The 22696-nt window shown below is 43.6% G+C and overlaps 1 protein-coding gene across 4 annotated transcripts; it reads left to right on the forward strand.

The window, feature by feature from the left end:
* Positions 1-109: 109 nt before the first annotated feature.
* On the forward strand, positions 110-21262 carry C19H17orf100 (chromosome 19 C17orf100 homolog). Of its 4 annotated transcripts, XM_049860854.1 has the most exons (5): positions 110-1094; positions 6946-6994; positions 7105-7257; positions 11166-11408; positions 19487-21262. In XM_049860854.1, the coding sequence occupies exon 1, from the start codon at positions 402-404 to the stop codon at positions 777-779; it is 378 nt and encodes a 125-aa protein (XP_049716811.1). In that variant the 5' UTR covers positions 110-401; the 3' UTR covers positions 780-1094; positions 6946-6994; positions 7105-7257; positions 11166-11408; positions 19487-21262. The 4 variants fall into 4 exon arrangements, 3 of the variants coding, with proteins under 3 accessions (XP_049716811.1, XP_049716810.1, XP_049716812.1); XM_049860853.1 differs by lacking the exon at positions 19487-21262 and having other exon boundaries at positions 11166-15697; XR_007514161.1 differs by lacking the exons at positions 110-1094; positions 19487-21262 and adding an exon at positions 4385-5674 and having other exon boundaries at positions 11166-15697.
* Positions 21263-22696: the final 1434 nt, after the last annotated feature.

Consider the following 22696-nt stretch of genomic DNA (forward strand, 5'->3'; position numbering starts at 1 on the left):
TGGGATACCGGGGGCGGAGGTGGGCCGAGCCTCGCCCTGTAGCTCTCAGCTCCGCCCATCGCCGTCCGGCCCCGCCCTGGCCCCGCCCACGCAAGCTTTCGAGGGGCTACCGGCTGGTGCGAGAGCCAAGCCCAAGGCAGCCCGGCCTTTCCTCCGGGAGGTCCTGAGGGCGAGGGGCTTTCAGCCTCTACAAGACCCTCAGTATCCCGTGTCATCATGTTGTGGCCCTCTCGCCCGTGACAGCATCGTAGTCTTCCACCATTGTGCCTGCAATGACATAATACGTCATTATGACGTCATTCCTTAACAAGTGACCCTGTGTCCTAACCCAGAGGCTTGATGGAGGGCGAGCGTGGGCTGTGAGCCCTCGAGGCCTCGTTGGCCCGCGATACAGCCCCAGAATGGCCTCGCCCCTTAGGGGAAAGCCCTCTTCACCCCGAGTGGAGACGGTCCGCCATAAGGAGACTTCGACGGTTCGCGTGGAGACCTCGTCCCACCGCGTGGAGACATCCTCTAGGCAGGTGCGAACGTCTTCCCGTCAGGTGGAGACCTCCCTGCGCCGCAGCGAGGGGCCCCCCACTGCCCCCTTTGGGAAACGGCTCCCTCACGTCCTCGAGGTGTCCTCCCAGCACGTGGAAACCTCCTCCCAGTGCACGGAAACGTCCTCCCGCCACATCCGGGCGTCGACTCTGCGAGTGGAGACGTCTCTGCACCACGTGGAGAGCCCGGCCCGGCGGGACAAGCCGGCGGCCCGCCAGAACGTAAAAACGGCCCCGTGAGATGCTGTCCAAAGGCCACGAGAGGGCCCTGGCCCTTGGCCACCGAACGATTGCCTCCAGTTTCCAGCCAGTCAGCTGCCAGGAGGACCAGTTGTCTTTGGTTTCATGGAACCAAGCCATAAATGAATGTAAGAAGCAGCCAAGCTGTGATTTCTGGACTCAGCCAACTGTTACTGACCGCCCTGCACCTTCGACCATCCTACCTTTGACCCAGTGACTGTTTTAATTTGAAGCCAACCCAAAAAGTTTTCAGGCCTATGATACTGTATAAATTGGGCTGGATGGACAAAGAGGCTGCTTGAGCTTCTGAGCCAGGTGAGTTTTGGATTGATAGCCACTGATAGAAAGACTTTTACAGTCGCAAACTTGTGGAACAGGGACCACACTGAAAGTAGTCATGACCTGTTAAAAGCCTAAGGGGCAAGGAACAGAAGTTCATGATTAATTGGCCTTTGTTTATGTTTCAGATTAACAAGTTAATTATTTTCTTTATGCCAAACACTTGTACATGGTACTCCTGACCACACACTTTTTAATACAGGTCAAAGGTAGTTAAAAATGAAAGGTGAAGGCAAACAACAACAACAAAAATCAATAAAAATCCTAGAAGGGAGGTGAGAGGAGGTCATTAAAACCTGACCTGTGGTTTGAGGATGATGGAGGGGAAGAATATTTATTGATTACCTGCTGGTGCCAGGCACTATTCTAAGCACTGGGCTATCGCAGTGAACAGGATAGACAAGGGCCCTCCTCTCATGGAGCTTGTTGTTGTTAGTTACCATGTGTCAGCTCCAGCTCATAGCAGCCCCATGTACAACAGAATGTAACATTTCCTGATCCCTCCCTATCTTCATGGTCTTATCTTCCAGCGTTGTATCTGACAATGTTTTGCTGATCCTTAGGGTTTTCATTGGCTGATTTTCTGAAGTAGATTACCTGGCCTTTCTTCCTAGTCTCTCAGTCTGGAAGCTCTGCTGAAACAGGTCTACCATGGGTGACCTTGCTGGTATTTGAAATATTGGTAGCATAGCTTCCAGCATCATAGCAACACACAAACTACCGCGGTATGACAAACTGACAGATGAGTGGTGGTCATGGAGCTTACACTCTAATAAAGACAAAAAAAGGCAGGCAACAAACAACAAGACAATTTTCTATTGTAATTAGCAGTACAAAGGAAATAAATAAGCAATGTGATAGAAAATGAGGGTAAGGAGTTATTTAGAGAGGGTGGTCAGGGAAGGCCTTGCTGAGAAGGAGACATTTGATCTGAGGTTTGTATGTGTGAACAGTGAGCCATGCAAAGATCTGGAGAGGATGCATTTTTGGCAGAGGGAACAGCAAGTGCAAAGGGTTGGGTAGGAACCAGCTCGGAAAGTTTGAGGAACAGAAGGAAGACTAGTGTGGCTTAGTAAGTGAGAGCAGGAGCATGACTTGGCAGAGACGAGATTAGTGAAGTAGGCAGGGGCCAGATCATAGAGCATCTTGTAAGACATGGTGTGGAGCTTGGGTTTTATTCTAAGCTCAATGGGAAGACATTGGAGAGTTTTCAGCAGGGGAGTGACATTATGCAATTTACATTTTCGAAAGATCCTCTGGCTGCTGTGTGTACAATGAATGTAGGGCAGGGTTCTCAGCCAAGGGTGGTTTTATCCCCCAGGGGACATTTGGCAATGTCTAGAGACATGTTTGTCAAAGCTGGTGGGGGTGCTACTGGCATCCAGTGAGTAGAGGCCAAGGATGCTGCTCAGCAATGCACAGGTCAGCGCCCCCACAGCAATTACTTGGCCCAAAGTGTCAATAATGCCGAGAATGAGCAACCCTGATGTACGGAACAAGAGAGGAATCAGGGAGATTATTTAGGAGGCTAATGCCATGGTCCAACAACAGATGATAATGGCTTAGTCTAGGGTGGCAGAAGTGGAGCTAGAGAGAAGTGGACAGACTAGGGGTGTGTTTTCAGGCAGAGCTGGCCTAACTGACTGATTAGATATGGAAGGTGAGGGAAAGAGAAACAGAGGAATCAAGGATGACTCTGAAGTTTTGGCTTGAGCAGTCAAGTAAATGGTGCCGTGTACTGAGACGAGAAATATTAGGGAAGGGCATGTTTAGGAGGGAAAATTGCTTCTGTTTTGGTCATGTTGAGTTTGAGACACTTATATGATAACCAAGTGGAGACATTGAGTGGCAGTTGAATTAAGAGACTGGCTACCATGAGAGAGATGAGGGTTAGAAATATAAAATGTGGCATCATCAGTACATAAATGGCGCTTAAACCCATGGAACTGTCAGTTGCTCAGCTGCCAGTTTCTGCCCCCTTCATTTCATGTTGCATGAATAAAATTAAGACCTTGTTCTTTAAGGAGCACCAGCAAGTCAAAGCATCTATTCCCTCTCTCTCAACGACATAGGGCCAGGCTTGACCCACCTAATTTTTCCTTGCCTGTAGTCCATTTTTTTTGTAGTCCCTTGGCAGCTACCAATAAGGGAGAAAGTTTGCTTCACAAAATTTGACTTTCACAGCCAACATTAGTACACTGCTATTGGGAAGAAGGTCTTAAACCAATTTCTAGTGGTTCAAGGATTCTTTTGGGGGTGGGGGTGGGGGAGGGCATGGATATTAACGTGTAGTTCTAGCTCCAGGTCCTCAAGGGAAACTAAAGAACAACTGAATTGATTTCTAACAATGGTTCTCAGCCAGGGGCAGTTTTGCCCAACAGCGGGTACTTGGCAGTGTCTGGAGATATATTTGGTTGTCACGACTGGAGCAAAGGCAGGAGTGGGTACCACTGGCATCTAAGGGTATAAGCCAGGGACGCTGCTAAGTATCCTACAAAGCACAGGTCAACTCCCTACAACAAAGAGTTACTCGGCCCAAAATGTCAAGAGTGCCAAGGCTGAGAAACTTCGAAGTTTCCAGCAGCTTGGAAAGCTAGAGCATTGCCCAATCTCTTCAGAGCAGTTGTTTTGTGTGAGGCCTACGTACTAGTGGGAAAGGGTTAGAGATAGTGACCTCTGGTGAAGAGCAGGGCAGGAGAGCTCAGAGAAGAGAGATATGTTGCTCTTTGAGGAACCTTAACACCCCTGCTTTCAATAGTTTATGTGATATTTATCCCAGGAAGACAGGTGATCCCATCTGTGGGCTATAAGTTATCTTGGTAATGTGGGCCCACATTGTGAGGTAGAGTACTTGATATTGCCAGGCCCTGTGATAAGTCATTACCCATGTTATTCATTTAATTACAGGGAAGTACACTGGGCTCTTCCATTGTACAGAGGCTCAGGCCAGGAGAAATGTTATAAAACCCTGGAGGCTAGCCTAATGCTTCTGACTCATAACACTTCCACTATAAATTAATAAACTAATAATTAGCCTTGGGAATTTTAGTCTTTGGTGAGCTTACTAATTCTTTTTAACATGGATGACTATGGGCATTACATGCAAACACCCTCTTAATCAATGTTTTTTAAATTTTTAAGGTAGTTCTCTTTAACAATGCTCTTTATTAAAGTTTTTATTACAGAAGTGATATGTGCTTAATGTAACAAATGAAATAAGTCAAGGATGTGTAACCATTTGATGTCATTCCTTTCCATTCCCATTCTCTGGAGATAATTAACGTCAACTATCTGGTGTGTATCCTTTCAGACCTTTTCCATTATCTAACTTCTTCTGTCTCACTTCATAGTAGTACCTGGGAGACTGGTTTGATGGTTGCTATGAAAAAGGCAAACACCTGGTTCCTAGACAATTGATTCTGTTGGAAAAGTACAGAATTCCAGTAGCTCTTTGCTTTTTGTTATCTTTGTTTTATAAGAAGAGTTTTACTTAGGTTGCTTCCCAATTTTATTTATTCATGTTTCAAAGCTGAAATCCAAAGAGGTACACACAGAGCAAGAAAGTGTCAAAAAGACAAGTGACATGAAGAAAAAGGATGGAACAAGAGATTTGTCATGCATGCTGTTTTCCACGTCAGATCCCACAGCTTTAAAATGATCCGTATGTTAAAGATGCTTGTATCTGTTTCTCATCATCTTTTAATGTACCTGCTGCGTATTACAAGCGTGTGTTACCCATACTGTGTGTCACCCTCCTCACATTGTCCTCTCTTCGAATCCCCAAAGGAACAAGGGCGCTGTTGTATTGGCAACATGGTATATAATGCTGAGCACAATGGGTGTGCAATAAGGAGTGAAGAGCGATGCTATCCCTCCATTCCCAACCAAGACAGCTTTTAAGGGATTGATCTAGAATCCTTGGATTTATTGTGCTATGTAATAGCTGAGACTTGAATTTACTTGTTGCCAACCAGGTTAGTATGAAAAACTAAATAAGTATAAACCTTTCTAAGGAGGGAGACAGCACTTCTCATTCTCCCAGAATCCACTCATTTGTACACAAGTCAAGGAAAGCTTACAAAACTGGGCATGTATCATTGCTCCAGTTGTGTTGAAGATAAATGAAAGCATGCCCATTAATAGTATACTTTTCCCCCAGACCACACAAATTATAGGAAGAACCAGGAGCCCAACCAGCAAGACATTTGGCTCAAGTCCTCATGCAGATCCCAGCCTTCCTGAAGTGGACATGTAAATTGGGCCTTCCTGTGATCCTGTGCTCTAGCGGTAGGACTCAGTGCCACCTCTTGTGTCAGCCAGAATGTTTCAGTGGAAAGAAATGGAGAATTGCCTTCTGAGCATCCTCTTTCCCTCTTGACTCGGATTCTGCTGGCCTGGAGTATTATTACAGCAAGCTAGATTTTCTCTTGATAGCAATCAGAAAACAAGTCCTAGCTGTGGAGACTTACAAATGGCACGGATGTCCCTAAGAAGATGTTAGCGCAAATTGCAGGTTCGAGCCGCCTGCCGCAAAGCCAATACTGAGACAGGAGGAGGTAAGCAGTAAGAGGGCTTTATTGAATACCGGTACTCAAGAGACAAAGGGGGTTAAATTTCTCTCAAATTCTGTCTACTTTAAAGGGTTGATGGGAGGGATTTATATGGGGAAGATCGCGGTTACTTAATGTTTTGAGCACGTAGTCCACAGATGGTCTTATACGTCACAAAACAACTTCAAAAAACTCTTTATTAAACTAAAGATATGCATATCAGGCATCCGGACTCTAATCAGTATATTTGTAACAGGCTGAAAAACTCACATAAGAATCTCTCGGCTAGTGGAACTGTTTTGCCAAGTCCACTGTGGCTGAGATAGGGAGCAAGAAAGAAAGTTACAGATTAAAGATGCCAGAGAGCCTCTTGTCGGTTTGCAGGCTGAAGGCCATTTCTCAAGAGAACAAAAAAAGAAGAGAGACCAAGGCCACAGGAGCTGAGAGATCCGTACCCCTTTGGAAGAGACCGGTGCAGCTGGTGCAATAAAAAAACGTTTAGAGATTACTTAGAGCATCCTTATGGCGTTAGTCATGTCAAGCTCTCCGTCACCTATTTTGAACAGGAGAAAACATGTTGTAAGGTATTAGGATGTTTGTTATGTTTAAGAGTGGAGAAGGCTGCTTAGCTATGTTTTGAACAGAGCCTGCACCGTTTTCCAAGGACTAGGGATTAATCACAGCTTACACAGCTATACTAAAAACAAATGAGAAAATATATTCTCTCTAATATTAAAACGCTAAAGAAAATGCATTTTTGCTACTTCAGAGACCCCACAGACCCTTGAGCACACAAAGCTTCAATAATGACAAACTCTCTTATTTAGAAGAAGTCCAACCCTCTGCTGAAACCAGATGTCTTAAGAAACTGAGCAAAGCAGATATTTCCGTAAGAGGATTCACTGGATATAGAGATTTTTCACAATGGGTGGAGGTAGAGAAAAACAATGATTTAATATAGTAAGTACCAACTTTATAAAGAATAAAAATTAAGCAACTAGTTAACACCGTAGAGTCATAGAATGTAAGAATAGAAGGGTCCCTAGAGGTCATCTGTCCCAGTAGTTTTCACATCACCATCTGAAGAACCCTAGAGATTTTCCGAGACTGTCCAAAAAACCTCAAAGAGAAGGCTTACGACGCGGGGCTCCGGGACCCCCATCCGTATTTCAACCAGGCCAGCTCAGCCTTACATTATCTATAATAGGTTTCCGCGGTGTCTGGAGAAAGGTCCACTGTTTTAAAACTTTTTTTTTTTTTTTTTTTTTCCAAAAAAGCTCATCTCCATGGTATGGTTGGGAAAACTGAAGCCCATGGAAGCCAAAAGTAAGTAGCCAGGATCAGAGGTTCTTGTAACCACCGTTCACAGCCTCTAGGATGGTAACTTTTGAAAGCCAAATAAAGGCAGATACGGTATCCTTATGTTCAATTTACAGTGAGCATAATGGATTATACATAAAGAAGGGAAGGAAAGAGGAAAAGCAAACCAAAGAGAAAGAAGAAAGGAGTAGCATTTGTATGGAGTTCTACAAAACACTCTCATTCCTGTGAGGCTCCAACACATTGCCGTTCAGAAGCTCTGCTATAAGGTATATAAGAGTTTAGCATTGTTATGATTCTCTTAATGAACAGACCCCTTTACCTTTGTGAAGTGGCTTTCTTTCTTCCTGATAATATTCTTTGCTGTGAAATCTATTTTATTTGAGAGTAGTAAAGCTACACCAGCTCTCGTTGATTATCGTTAGGATACTACATCTTTTTCTGTCCTTTTACTTTCAACCTACTTATGTCCTTAAATTTAAAATGGATTTCTTGTAGGCAGTATATAGTTAGTTCTTGTTTTATTATCTAATCTAACAATTCCTGCCTTTTAGTTGGAATGTTTAGATAATCTATATTCATGTGATTATTGATATTAACCAAAAAACCACACCCATTGGCGTCAAGGCAATTCCAACTCATAGGGACCCTGTAGGACAGAGTAGAACTGCCCCATAGGGTTTCCAAGGAACAGCTGGTGGATTTGGACTGCCAACCTTTTGGTTAACAGCCTGATCTCTTAACCACTGTTCCACCAAGACTCCAATTATTGATATGATTGGGCTTAAATCTACCATCTACCTACTTGCTTTCTATTTGTCCCCTCTGTTGTTGTTGTTTTTTCCTTTTTCCTCTTTTGGATTAATTGAGTAGTTTTTATTATTCCATTTTGTCTCCTTTGTTAAGGAGCCCTGGTAGTACAGTGGTTAAAGCACTTGGCTCTTAACCAAAGGGTCAATGGTTCGAATCCACCAGCCACTTGTGGGAGATAGATGTGGCAGTCTGCTTCTGTAAAGATTACAGCCTTGGAAACCCTGTAGGGCAGTTCTACTCTGTCCTGTAGGGTTGCTATGAGTTAGAATCGACTCAACAGCAACAGGTTTTTGGTATCTCCTTTGTTGGCTCATTTACTCTCTTTGTTCTTTTATTTTAGTGGTTGCATTAGGGTTTATAGTATTCATCTTTAACTTTTCAGGTTCTACCTTCAAGTGACGTTATACCACTTCCCATATAGTATAAGAACTTCCTGGTCTTTTTGCTATTGTTGCCATATATATAACTTATGTAGATTCTATAAACCTCGCAGTACGTTGTTATTATGTTTGCTTTAAACCATCAGTTATCTTTTTTTATTGTACTTTAAGTGAAAGTTTACAAATCATGTCAATCTCTCATAGAAGAATTTATATACACCTTGCTATATACTCCTAGTTGCTCTCCCGCTAATGTGACAGCACACTCCTTCTCCCCACCCTGCATTCCCCGTGTCCATTCAGCCAGCTTGTGTCCCCCTCTGCCTTCTCATCTCCCCTCTAGACAGCTGCCCACATAGTCTCATGTGTCCACTTGAGCCAAGAAGCTTACTCCTCACCGGTATCATTTTCTATCCTATAGTCCAGTCCAATCCCTGTCTGAAGAGTTGGCTTTGGGAATGGTTCCAGTCTTGGGCTAACAGAAGGTCTGGAAACCATGACCTCTGGGGTCCTTCTAGTCTCAGTCGGACCATTAAGTCTGGTCTTTTTGTGAGAATTTAAGGTCTGCATCCCACTGCTCTCCTGCTCCCTCAAGGATTCTCTCTTGTGTTCCCTGTCAGGGCAGTCATCGGTTGTAGCCAGGCACCATCTAGTTCTTCTGGTCTCAGGCTGATGTCTCTGATTTATGTGGCCCTTTCTGTCTCTTGGGCTCATAATTACCTTGTGTCCTTGGTGTTCTTCATTCTCCTTTGCTCCAGGTGGGTTGAGACCAATTGATGCATCTTAAATGGCTGCTTGCTAGTGTTTAAGACCCCAGACGGCACTCACCAAAGTGGGATGCAGGATGTTTTCTTAATAGATTTTATTATGCCAGTTGACCTAGATGTCCCCTGAAACCATGGTCCCTAGGCCTCTGCCCCTGGTATTCTGGACTTTGAAGTATTCAGTTTATTCAGGAAACTTCTTTGCTTTTGGTTTAGTCCAGTTATACTGACCTCTCCTGTATCATGTGTTGTCTTTCGCTTCACCTAAAATAGTTCTTGTCTATTGCCTAATTACTGAATACCCCTCTCCCTCCCTCCCTCCCCACCTTCATAACCATCAGAGAATATTTTCTTCTGTGTTTAAATTATTTCTTGAGTTCTTATGATAGTAGTCTCGTACAATATTTGTCCTTTTGCAACTGACTACCATCAATTATCTTTTAAAGGGATTTAAATAATAAGATAAAGATCTTTGTGTATACTCACCTAGTTACCAATTTTGGTGCCCTTCATTCCTTGGTGTGGATCCAGATTTCCATCTGGTATCATTTTCCTTCTCCTTAAAGGACTTGCTTAATCCTTCATTTCTTGTAGTACAGGTTTCCTGGTGATGAATTATTTCATTGTTTGTATGTCCAATGAAGTCTTAATTTTATCTTCACTTTTTAAATATATTTTTGCTGAGTAAAGAATTCTCATTCCATTGATTGATTTTTCTTCTTATTATGGGTTATATTTTTCTACTTCTTTACGTGCCTGGTAATTTTTGTTTGGAAGCCAGACATTGTGAAATTTACCTTCTTGAGTGTTGGATACTTTTGTATTCTTGAAATTTGTTCTAAGACACTGTTAGGTTACTTGGAAAAAAATCTGGTCTTTCCAGTTATTGCTTTTAAGCTTTGTTTGGTGGGTTAAGTCAAGGTCTGATTTTTTACCAACACCACGTAAAAACCCCTGTGAGTACTCTATCTGATACCCCCTAAATTATGAGGTTTTCCACCTGGGTGGTGGAAACAGACCCTATTCTCAACTCTATGTGAGCTTCAGGGATTGTTCCTTTTCCTTTCAGATAGCTCTTTTCCTATCCTTGGATAGTTTGCTCACATACATGTAATGATCAGTACTCAGCTGAATACTCGATGGTGGGCTCTCCTTATCTCTATAGAGTTTTATCTCTGTACAGCTCTCTCGTTTTCAGTACACTTCCCTGTGAATTCTAGCTGCCTTGGGCTCCCTGGACTCCCAGCTAGATCTTGTCAACTCAGGGTTGCTGCCAGGCTCTGCCTAGGTTTCCCCTCCTTGCACTGCAGCCTGAAAGGTTTCTCCAGAAAGTAAGCTAGGGAAGTTGTAGAGTCCATCTTTTTGGCTGTTTGTTTAGTTATTTCAAACAGAGGGGTAAATTTGGGTCTCGTTACCCTACCCTGGCTGGAAACCTCCTCCTTATTATTTAATATAAGTTTTGTTGGAGATTAACTTTACAATTTAGCCTCAGATAACAGAATATTCAGATGAGACTGTGACTGAATTTATGGAGTAATTGTAGCCCAGAGATGCATAGTGCGACTGTCTTCTAGAGATGGATACAATGACTCTTGGGACTTTTTGTCCTCTTTTTGGGAAAGAGGGTAGTAGCATCTTTATTTGTATGAAGAATAGTCGTATTGTGTTAAGCAGAAACTTTTTTTTTTTTAGGGGGATATGGAAGTTCAAATACAAATGTCGGTTAACCAATAGGATGGACTGTGGTAGCTCCAAACTCCCATTTTATACTGTGTTTTGTAGTTGATGCTGTTATTTTTAGTTGCTGTTGAGTGGAACTGTGCTGCATAAGGTTTTCAAGGCTGTGACCTTTTGGAAGCAGACTGCCAGGCCTGTCTTCCAGGGTGCCTCTGGATGGGTTCAAACTGCCAACCTTTTGGCTGGTAGTTGAGTGCTTAACCATTTGTGCCACCTGGCCACCCATTGTCATCAAGTTGTCGCTCGGAGCAGCTGGTCGGTTTGAACTGCCAACCTTTCTCTTAGCAGTTAAGTTCTTAACCACTATGCCACCAGGGCCTCTTGCCACCCAGCTAGGGGTCTACAAACCACATTTATGCTTTGCCATCTGGCTTCATATTGAGCTCTGTCAACCGGGGAGGGAGCCTTTAAGACTGGTGGAGGGAGACGAGACTTGCTGCTTCCTGTCTGCTTTCCATGCACTTCTTTTCCTTCTCCTTTCAGGTAGCTGTGAGCATCACACCAGCTTTTGGTTCCTGTGAGCATCACATCAGCAGCACTTCACTGTGGCGGCAGCAGTGCCTCCTCATCGTGGCAACTGAATCCCCTTTGCAATTTTCTAATATTTGAAGAACCAGCTTTATTGTGCCCTACCTCGTAGACACTAGCACCAGCCAGCGGGCATCCCTCCTCAGAGGTCGGAGTTTCAGCTCCACAGGGTCCCTCGTCCCAAGTTTCTAAGTTTCGGTAATTTCAATTTCTTCCCTTTCTTGTCTGCTACTAAGGCAGAACATCTTCCCTTATGCTTATTACCTATGCACATTTTCTCTTCTGTGAATTGCTGTTCATATCCTTTGCCAATTTTTCTTAAATTGATCTTTACGAGTCCTTTAAATATACCACATATAAAGGTCCCTGGGTATCGCAAATGGTTTGCTCCTGGCTGCTAACCAAAAGGGTGGTGGTTCAAACCACTGAGTGGCGCTGCAGAAGAAACAGACAAGAAAACCATACGGAGCATTTCTACTCTGCACCCGTGGGGTCACCATGAGCTGGAATCAACCTGATGGCAACAAACAACAACAAGGCCAGTTCAACAAGTATGGCTTGGTGTTATGGATTGAGTTATGTATTCCAAAAATATATGTTGTAAATCCTAACCTCTATGCTTATGGTTATAATCCCCCTTGGGAATGGGTTATCTTTGTTATGTAAATGAGACAGGATTAGTATAGGGTTTTTCTTGAGTCAGTCTGTTTTGAGATATAAGAGAGATTAAACAAGCAAGCAAGGAGAGATGGGGGAAGAGAAATGCCAAGGAAGATCTCCAAGGAACTGCAAGAAGTAGAAGCTGAAGAGACAAGGACCTTCTTCCAAAGCTGACAGAGAGAAAGCCTTTCCCTAGAGCCAGCACTCTGAATTTGGACTTCTAGCCTCCTAAACTGTGAGAAAATTAAATTTGGATTTGTTAAAGCCATCCACTTGTGGTATTTCTGTTACAGCAGTAGTAGGTAACTAAGATAGAATTTGGTACCAGGAGTGGGGTGCTGCTCTAACAAATACCTACAATGTGGAAGTGGTTTTGAAATTGGGTAATAGGTGGAGGCTGGAAGAGTTTTAAGGTGCCTAATAGTAAAAACATAGATTGCCTTGAAGAGACTGTTGGAAGAATTATGGATGTGAAAGGCAATTCTGATGAGGGCTCAGAAAGAAGTGAGGAGAGCTATAGAGAAAGTCTTTATCATCTTAGAGAATACATATGGCACCAGCAACAGAATGTTGCTAGAAATGTGGACATTAAATGTGCTTCTGGTGAGGCTTTAAAAGAAAGTGATAAACGTAGAGGAATGGAGGAAGGGTGATGCTTTTTATGCAGTGGCAAAGAAATTGTCTGAATTATGTTCAAATGTTTGGTGGAAGGTAGAACTTGTGAGTGATGAACTTGGAGTTCTGGCTGAGAAGATTTCTAAGCAAGATCTTAAAAGGACCATGTTGTTTTTCCTTAATGCTTATAGTAAAATGTGAGAGAAAAGAGATGGACTTAAAAATGAGCTGTGCAAAATGAAAACAAAACGTAAAGATTTGGAAAATTTTATTGTACAAACTCAGAACACGTATCCTAGAATTTTCACCAAGGATGTAGCTACAGAGTCTTTTGTTAAAGAGGTTAAGCCTGTGACTGACGGCTTTAACCAACTACCACAGCGGAAAACCCATCAGCTTAGACTGAAGGGGACAAGGACAGGACAGAAGGAAAAAACGCCATCTGCCTCTTAGAGTTATACAGGCAGGAAACAGGCCAAAGGAGCTACATCTGTTGTCCTCCAAGAAAAGAACCACCCCTGAGTCAGCTCACAGGCCAGCAAAACTGTTGAAAAAAGCTTGGGAAGCAGGGCCTTCTTGGTTTCAAAGGATAGGGCCATGGTCTTCTGGATCGCAAAGGGTGGGGCCGCACCCCCCTGGGTTTCAGAGAGTCAGGTCTTCTCCAGTTTGGTTCCGAAGTGTGGGGCTACTGTTAAGGTGTGCCAGGAGGATGGGGCCACCACCCAAATCTGAGGGGGCGGGGCAGAAAAACAGGACCTGCGAGGGCCAAGGGGTTCGGCTTGCCCCACAGATGGACTAGGAGAATGGGGCTGCCTAAAGCTGAGGGCACAGAGGATTATTTTCAAGCCTTGAAAGCTAATGTAATTTGTTCTGCTAGGTATTGGACTTGCTTCGTGCCTGTTGTCCCTTGTTTTCCTCCAATTTCTTCCGTTTGTAATGGAAATGTCTACCTTGTATCTATTCTACTGTTGTACTTCGGAAGCAGGTAACTTGTGTTATAGATTTCACACATTCACAAATGAAGAGGAATTTTGCCTCAGGATGAAATACCCCTGAAGTCTCACCCATATTTGATTTAGATGATTCAGGAGATGAGATTGTGGGCTTAGAGTTGATTTAGGACTTTGGGGATGATGTAATGGGGTGAATGTGTTTTGCTTGTGGGAAAGACATGAATTTTGGGGACAAAGGGTGGAATGTCATGGATAGAATTGTGTCCCTTAGAAATATGTATTGTAAATCCTAACCTCTATGCCTGTGGCTATAATACCATTTGGGAGTGGGTTGTCTTTGTTATGTTAATGAGGCAGGATTAGTATAGGGTGTCTCTTTAGCTTGTTACTTTTGAGATATAAAAGAAATTAAGTAAGCATGGAGATCTCCAAGGAAGTAGATCTCCAAGGAAGCAGAAGCTGAAGAGACAAGGACCTTCCTCCAGAGCCGACAGAGAGAAAGCCTTCCCCTAGAGTCTGTGCTCTAAGTTCGGACGTCTAACCTCCTAAACTTTGAGAAAATAATTTCAGTTTGTTAACACCATCCACTTGTGGTATTTCTGTTATAGCAGCACTAGATGGCTAAGATACTTGGTAATGACGTTTTATAGAAGAGAGTGGTTAGAAAACTGTTAGACTGGACACAAGGGGAAAAAGTTCTGGTGAAGGATTATTAGACTTACTGAAGGAGTGGGTAAAGGTCGACGGGGTCCTCCCAAGGTTGAGTGCATGGGTGGCTAGTGTCTCAGAAGAGGTCTTAATCCATTAAAATCTATCAGAAAATTGCTTAAGCATTTTTTCAGAATTATAATTGCTTCCCAGAAAGAGGCTTTGGATTATATTCTCAAAATGTCCCTGACCCAGCCCAGATGTGGGACAGTTTTTCTTTCACAGTGTAAGGGTTTCCTGAAAACTTTTGTTTCAGTGTGGGTGTACTATGTCTCGATGTAAACGATATTTCTTACTGTGTGTCATTGTCAAAGAGATTTGAAAAATACTGCTGTTCTTTAGAGCTGAGATCTGATCCAGGCCTCGTGAAGTCCAGGGCTCCCTAAACCCATCCTTTTCAGTGGGAAAGCTCTCTCTCTTTGCAACACCTAGGAACGATTCTCCTGGGTGTCTTCACAAGCTTGTTTGCGTATCTGTTGGACTCAGAGGTCTGAGCAGAGTGTGTGTACATCCTAGAACACGCGTGCTCTTCATAAAATTTCGTTCGCACGACATCCCAGTGCTGGAATAACGTCTTTGAAAATCATCAGTCTGTCTAATCCCTTTGATTTGTTCGTGAAGAAGCTGAGGCCCAGAGTGAATGCACTTTGCCAGTCACTTGCAGTGGCACTGCCACCGCCAGTCTACCAGGACAGCAAAGATCTCACCAGTGGAGAATCGTGTAGTTAGTTGGCAGTGGCCTGTCCACATTCCCTTTTAAAAAGACCAGGAGGGAGAGCTTGAGTAACTAAATTGCTCCTCCATGTGTATTCATTTAGCAAACCCTTTACCAGGTTCAGTGCCACATTATCCATTAGGCCCTCAGGCTAACCTCTAGGGCTTGTGAGCTTTTCAAGGGCATACAAAAACGTTTGATGCCTGAAAAATTCATGGACTCCAAGATACAAAAAGAAAACAACATTGAAATTAATAAACCCTGATGTGGGTAAACTTTAACATACTTAATATGATATGGTTCAGAACCTCCAAGAATAAGAATGTCTAGGACTCAAGAAAGTCTTAAATGGCTCTGCCAAGGCACTATAAACTGATGCCTGGACTGTAATAAGATTACAAGGTGGGGCCTCTCTCCAAAGGAGATGAGAATAATAGGCTTGGCACACAGCATTTGGCCTGCGATGGCCTAGAGATCAATTCCCTCCCCCGCACTTTTTTTTTTTAAATCTTACCTTCCTGTGACCAGACAACACATTTCTCTCCATCAGCCGAGGAATGAGGGTATCTGTTATCATTGGGTCACTATGAGTTGGAATCGACTCAACAGTAGTGAGTTTGTTTTTTGGTTTATGATCACTGGGTGGCCTTTCTGGGTCTTGCTTCCCCCACTGTGAAATGAGGTGCTTGGATCAATCTCTTGATCATCGATTACCAAAGTGAGAAATCTGGGCCGATGCTGGTGGGCAAAAGAACTTTAGAAGATACAGAAACAAACACATTTTAATAGTTAAATATTTATTTCAACGCATATCACGAAAAAAAAATAACCAGCGCTCCAACTTGTTAAGTTTACCAGTATTATTACTTAGACTATAGTGGGCATTTAATTTTTTTTAATGAATTGAACTAAAGAAAAATAATCTACTTCCATAAACAGTTGGACTTAGATGTAGCTAAAGGTTCAAAGTGGTATGGAACATAATGACTAGAGTTTGAGAAATTGTTGTTAGGTACTATCAAGTCAGTTCCAACTCACGGTGACCCCGTGTACAACAGAACAAAACACTGCCGGGTCCTGCGCCATCCTCACAATTGTTGCTATGTTTGAGCCCATTGTTGCAGTCACTGTGTCAGTATATACCTTTGAGGGTCTTCCTCTTTTTCCCTGACCACCTACTTTACCAAGCATGATGGCTTTCTTGAGGGACTGGGCCCTCCTGATAACGTATTCAAAGTACATGAGATAAAATTATCCCATCCTCACTTCTAAGAAGCATTCTGGCTGTACTTCTTCCAAAACAAATTTGTTCATTCTTCTGGCAGTCCATGGTGTGCTCAATACTCTTTGCCAACACTGTAATTCAAAGGCATCAGTTCTTCTTTGGTCTTCTTTATTCATTGTCCAGCTTTTGTATGCATTTGAGGCAATTGAAAATGCTATGGCTTGGGTCAGGCACACCTTAGTCATCAAAGTGTCATCTTTGCTTTTTAACACTTGAAAGAAGTCTTTTAAGCAGATTTGCCCGATGCAATACGTTGTTTGATTCCTTGACTGCTGCTTCTGTGGGTGTTGATTGTGGATCCAAGTAAAATGAAATCCTTGACAATTTCAGTCTTTTCTCCATTTATTATGATGTTGCTTATTGGTCCAGTTGTGAGAGTTTTCGTTCTCTTTACACTGAAGTGTAATCCATAGTGAAGGCTGAACAATTTGATCTTCATCAGTAAGTACTTCCAGTCCTCTTCGCTTTCAGAAAGCAAGGTTGCGTATCTGCATATTGCAGGTTGTTAATGAGTCTTCCTCCAATCCTGTTGTTGTTAGGTGCGTCGAGTCAGTTCTAACTCATAACAACCCTATGCACAACAGAACGAAACACTGCCCGGTCCTGAGCCATCCTTACAGTCGTTGTTATGCTTGAGCTCATCGTTGCAGCGACTGTGTCAATCCACCTCCTTGAGGGTCTTCCTCTTTTCCGCTGACCCTGTACTCTACCAAGCATGATGTCTTTCTCCAGGGACTGATCCCTCCTGATAACACGTCCAAAGTATGTAAGATGCAGTCTCGCCATCCTTGCCTCTAAGGAGCACTCTGGCTGTACTTCTTCTGAGATATATTTGTTCATTCTTTTGGCAGTCCATGGTATATTCAATATTCTTCACCAGCACCACAGTTCAAAGGCGTCATTTCTTCTTTGGTCTCCTCCAACCCTAATGCCCCATTATTCTTCACATAGTCCAGCTTCTCGCATTATTTGCTCAGCATACATATTGATAAGTATGGTCAAAGGATACAACCCTCATGCACACCTATCTTGATTTTAAACCATGCAGTATTCCCTCGTTCTGGTCAAACGGCTGCCTCTTGATCTGTGTGCAGGTTCCACATGAGCACAATTAAGTGTTGGAATTCTCATTCTTCACAATGTTAATCCGTAATTCATTATGATCCACACAAATGCCTTTTCATAGTAAAATGCAGGTAAATATCTTTCTGGTATTCTCTGCTTTCAGCCAAGATCCATCTGACATCAGCAATGATATCCCTGGTTCCATGTCCTCTTGTGAATCCAGCTTTAATTTCTGGCAGTTCCCTGTCGATATACCACTGCAACTGTTTTTGAATTATCTTCGGCAAGATTTTATATGGATGTGGTATTAATAATATTGTTCCATAATTTCCTCATTCTGTTGGATCACGTTTTCTTTGGAATGGGCACAAATATAGATCTCTTTCAGTTGGTTGGCCAGGTAGCTGTCTTCTAAATTTCTTGGCATAGATGGGTGAGTACTTGCAGTGTTGCATCAATTTGTGGAAACATCTCAATTGGTATTCTGTCAATTCCTAGATCCTTGGTTTTTACCAGTGCCTTGCATGCAGCCTGGACTTTGTCCTTCAGTACCATCGGTTCTTGATCATATGCTACCTCCTGAAATGGTTGAACATGGACCAGTTCTTTTTGGTACAGAGATTGTGTATTCCTTCCACATTCTTTTGATGCTTCCTGTGTTGTTCAATATTTTCCCCACAGAATCCTTCAGTACCGCAACGTGAAGCTTGAATGTTTTCTTTAGTTCTTTCAGCTTGAGAAATGCCAAGCGAGTTTTTCCCTTTTGGTTTTCTACCTCTAGGTCTTTGCACATGTCATTATAATACTTTACTTTGTCTTCTTGAGCCGTCCTTTGAAATCTTCTGTTCAACTCTTTTACTTCATCATTTCTTCCATTTGCTTTGGCTACTCTGCGATCAAGAGCAAGTTTCAGAGTCTGTTCTGACATCCATTTTGGTTTTTTCTTTCTTTACTGTCTTTTTAATAACCTTTGCTTTCTTCATGTACGATGTCCTTGATGTCATCCCACAACTCATCTGGTCCTGTCATTAGTGTTCAATATGTCAAATCTATTCTTGAGACGATCTCTGAATTCCTATGGAATATACTCAGGGTCATACTTTGGCTATCATGGACTTATTTTAGTTTTCTTCAGCTTCAACTTGAACTTGTATATGAACAATTGATGGTCTGTTCCTTAGTTGGCCCCTGGCCTCATTCTGAATGATGATATTGAGCTTTTCCATCATCTCTTCACAGATGTAGTCAGTATGATTCCTGTGTGTTCCATCTGACGAAGTTCACATGTATTGTTGCCATTAATGTTGTTGAAAAAAGGTATTTGCAGTGAAGAAGTCGTTGGTCTTACAAAATTCTATCATGTGATCTCTGGCATCATTTCTACCACCAAGGCCATATTTTCCAATTACCAACCCTTCTTCTTTGTTTCCAACTTTTGCATTCCGATCACCAGTAATTATCAGTTTATCTTAATTGCATGTTTGGTCAATTTCGGACTGCAGAAGTTGGTAGAAACTTCAATTTCTTCACCTTTGGCCTTAGTGGTTGGTGTGTAAATTTGAATAATAGTCAAATTAACTGGTCTTCCTTGTAGGCGTATGGATATTACCCCGTCACTGACAGCGTTGTACTTCGGGATAGATCTTGAAATGTTCTTTTTGACGATGAATGTGATGCCATTCCTCTTCAACGTGTCATCCCCAGCACAGTAGATCATATGATTCGAAATAGCCAATACCAACCCCTTTCCGCTCACTAATGCCTAGGATATTGATCTTTATCCGTGTCATTTCATTTTTGGTCACTTCCAATTTTCCTAGATTTGTATTTTGTACATTCCACATTCTGATTATTAATGGATGTTTCTTCTGTCAGCAAATGAAGGTCCTAAAAGTGTTACTCCATCCATGGCATTAAGGTCGACTCTACTTTGAGGAGGTAGCTCTTCCCCAGTCATCTTTTGAGTGCCTTCTAACCTGAGGGGCTCATCTTCCAGCACTATATCAGTGTTCTACTGTAATTCACAAGGTTTCACTGGCCAGTTTTTTAGAAGTAGATCACCAGGTCCTTCTTACTAGTCTATCTTAGTCTGGAAGTGCCACCGAAACCTGCCCACCATGGGTGACCCTGCTGGTATTCGAAGTACTGGTGGCCTAGCTTCCAGCATCACAGCACCACACAAGCCCCCGTAGTATGACAAATTGACACATGAGTGGTGGTTGGGAAATTAGTGTGCTAATTTAGTACACTAAATTAATGTTTTTCTAACTTTTAGGGGTGTGACATCAATTCAGTGGGTTGCAACCAGCATTTTTCTCATTAATGAAACAAAACAGAAAATATAGAAAATGTCAGAGTGATTTTACACAGTAAAGGTAAGTATAATTTTGCAAAACTTTTGTATTCGGATGCATAGTATAAAATATATTTGGTATCAGGAGTTACCGTCAAAAAAGCTGGAGAAAAGTGCATCTGTGAGTCTCTTCAGGCTCCTGCGCTCTGAGTCTGTGACTGTTGTCGTTTGTGCCATAGCAGATGGTGGACAGCAGAGGGCAGTCAATCTCCACATTGCAGCTAAGGCTGCCTCCTGGAGGCATAGAAACCCTTGGGGCTCTGGGGAATGTTGAGCCAGGCAGAAGCCTAAGGCCAGGCCCGAGGTAACAGTTGTTAACAGAAAATCTAGCCCTTTTGCTTTCAGATTTCAGAGGCGACAGCATCTGAGGAAGAGAAGCGTGGCATTCTCCAGGTGGCATCCCTGCAGCCACTTTCCATTCTCCCTCCCTGTATTAGATTCTTGTCTCTGGATTTTCTACACACCCCAGGAATACTTCGGGTGTCTAGTTCTTTTCAGACCAAGCTCCTCTAATTGAAGATTGTACCCTGGCCACGTGTGTCTTGGAAAATCAAAGCATTTTCATGTGATGTGCTCGCCTTGATTTGAGAACTCTCCTGTCCTTTCCCCAATTCCAAAGGGATGTTTCACATTCCCTTCCAAAAGGAGCTTTGCTGTCTAAGAGCAGTGACCCCGTATTGAGCGCTCTCACCCCTCCACGCACTGTTCTAAGCACTTTACATATATTAACACATGTATTCTGCACGTTTTGAGGTAGTCAGGACACTGGGGCATAAAGGGGTTAAGTAACTTCCCCAGCATTACCAGCTAGGAAGAAGCAGAGCCAGGATCCAAACCCAGGCAGGCTGGCTTGGTTCCAGAGCTTGTGTTCTCAGCCACTGGCTTTTGCTGGTGTGAGAGGAACCGATCCCTCTTCAGGTTACCTGCAGCTCAAAGGGTAGTAAGGATGCGGTATGTTCAGGAGGAATCCTGGAGGTCATCAGAAGAGCAGGAACGTCCGAGTCCTAGACAGGAAGACTCGGTGGACACTACCTCACTCTGCTAGCTGAAGGGCTTAAAAAAAATTATGAAATCTGAAATCTACAGGCAAAGACAGCAAGCAATACCCGTTGCTCATCTCATTGAAATTCCAACACTATGCCACGTCTGTCTCAGATCTCTGATCTGACGGTTGAGCCAGTCCCCTGACAGGCTAGGCTGCCTGCCTGCCACACAGTGGTACGTGTTCTCCTTGAATAAGGACAGGCAGAGGCTGGACAAACTCTTAGGAAGAGCTGTTGTAGAGGGAATTTAGGTTGGGCGTTGTGCAGGAAACCTGGGAGGTCCCGGGCAGGGACCTGAGATTTGAGGAAGTAGGGAGAAGAAGGAAGAAGCAGCAAGCCCAGCGGTCATATCTCCCTCTCTAGAATCTTTATTTAGCCTGTCTCTTTCCTCCTGCTCCCTTGCCTATGTCAACAAAAAATGTCTCATCGCTGCTGTTCCCAAACTAAGAAGCCTTTGTGGTGCAGTGGTTAAGCGCTCAGCTGCTAACCAATAGGTTGACAGCTTGAATCCACCAGTTGCTACACGGGAGGAAGATATGGCAACCTGCTTCCGTAAAGATTACAGCCTTGGAAACCCTATGGGGCAGTTCTACTCGGTCCTATAGCATTGCTTTGAGCCCCCACTTCACCCCAGCTCACCTCACCCCCCTCTACTCCTAAGCCATGGCTCATCTTATTTTGTTCTTTTCTTTCAGACTACTTTAAAGAGCTGCTTAAACTTCCCCACCATGGTAGTCTTACCCTCCCTTTGCAACCTAGTCTCACCAAAACACCTTCCCTAAGTCTGTTCCTCCTCTTCCCAGTGTAAAATCTGTGGCCTGTTCTCAGTCCCCATCCTCCCTGACCTTTTGGCAGCACTTGAAACTAGGGACCATCCCCTCCTTCTTGAACTGTTCACCCCTGGTTTCCATGACCCTGCACTCTGACCCACATCTTTTCATTATGTCCTCCCGCTAAGCACCACCACTATTCCCTCAAATGTCTGTGGTCCCCAGAATTCTTGGTACGGGCTTATTTTCTCACTTTGCACACTCTACCCCGGTGCTCACAGTGTCATCTGCTGCCTGAATGCCCTTTATTACCAAATGCTTCCAGCCCCCAGACCTCTCCTGAGCATCAGACCTCCCTAGCCTTGTCCTGAATGAGCTAGATTCATCTTATAGTCAATGTGTCCAAAACTGGCCCATCTGCCTCTTGTCCCCTGACTGTGGGGCCATCTTCCCACCACCTTCACCTGTTTTTCCTCAGCGAATAACACATATTCTACCCAGTCACCTGTTAGAAAACTTTGTTACCTTTAACGAATACAAAACCAAAACCAAACCCATTGCTGTCAAGTCGATACCAACTCATAGTGACCCTATAGGACAGAGTAGAACTGCCCCATAGGGTTTCTAAGGAGAGACTGGTGGATTTGAACTGCTGACCTTTTGGTTAGCAACCGAGCTTTTAACCACTGCGCCACCAGGGCTCCAAGCCGGTCACAAAACAATGGAATTATCTGCTTTGTCTCTTGAAAACAGCCCTATAGCCATGGCCCTAGGTCAAAGTTTTGTCATCTCTTTGCCTGGTCTCCCTTTCTCTCTTCTAACACATCCTTCAAAACACCACCAAAGTTACGTTGGTAAAACATTTCACTCCTTCCTTCAACCACTTCTCACCTTCAGTGCTCCACCACCTTCTGCGCTACACCTGGCCTGGCCTTGAGGTCTCAGGTCGTCTGCCACCAGATCCCACTGGGCACTCCGTGCACCAATCACATCTCGCTAGTGCTCCCCCCTGAACAGCACACTTTCTGTTACCTGATTTCAAGTCATGCTGGGACTTCAGCAGCACTCCTTGGGAGAAACAGGAGGAGGGTGCAAGAATGGGGGTTGGTGAACCCAAAGAAGCTACAGAAGCTGCTGTCCTATGAGGGGGGCACATGAGGTGTGGCTTGTCAGTTGTCTGACCCAGCAGGTACTTCTGGATGAGGGTATGGCCATGTTCCAAGGACCCAGTCAAGCACGTTAGTGTGCAAGGCCTGCATCCCGTCCTGAGACTTTGAACTCAAGGCAGGAGCCTGACTGTGACATAGAAGATGCTGTAA

Source organism: Elephas maximus, chromosome 19, assembly GCF_024166365.1.
Source record: "Elephas maximus indicus isolate mEleMax1 chromosome 19, mEleMax1 primary haplotype, whole genome shotgun sequence".
NCBI lineage: Eukaryota > Metazoa > Chordata > Mammalia > Proboscidea > Elephantidae > Elephas > Elephas maximus.

What these genes read in the sequence shown, in the direction of transcription:
- C19H17orf100 (XM_049860854.1), top strand. Translation starts at nt 402, where the DNA reads ATGGCCTCGCCCCTTAGGGGAAAGCCCTCTTCACCCCGAGTGGAGACG.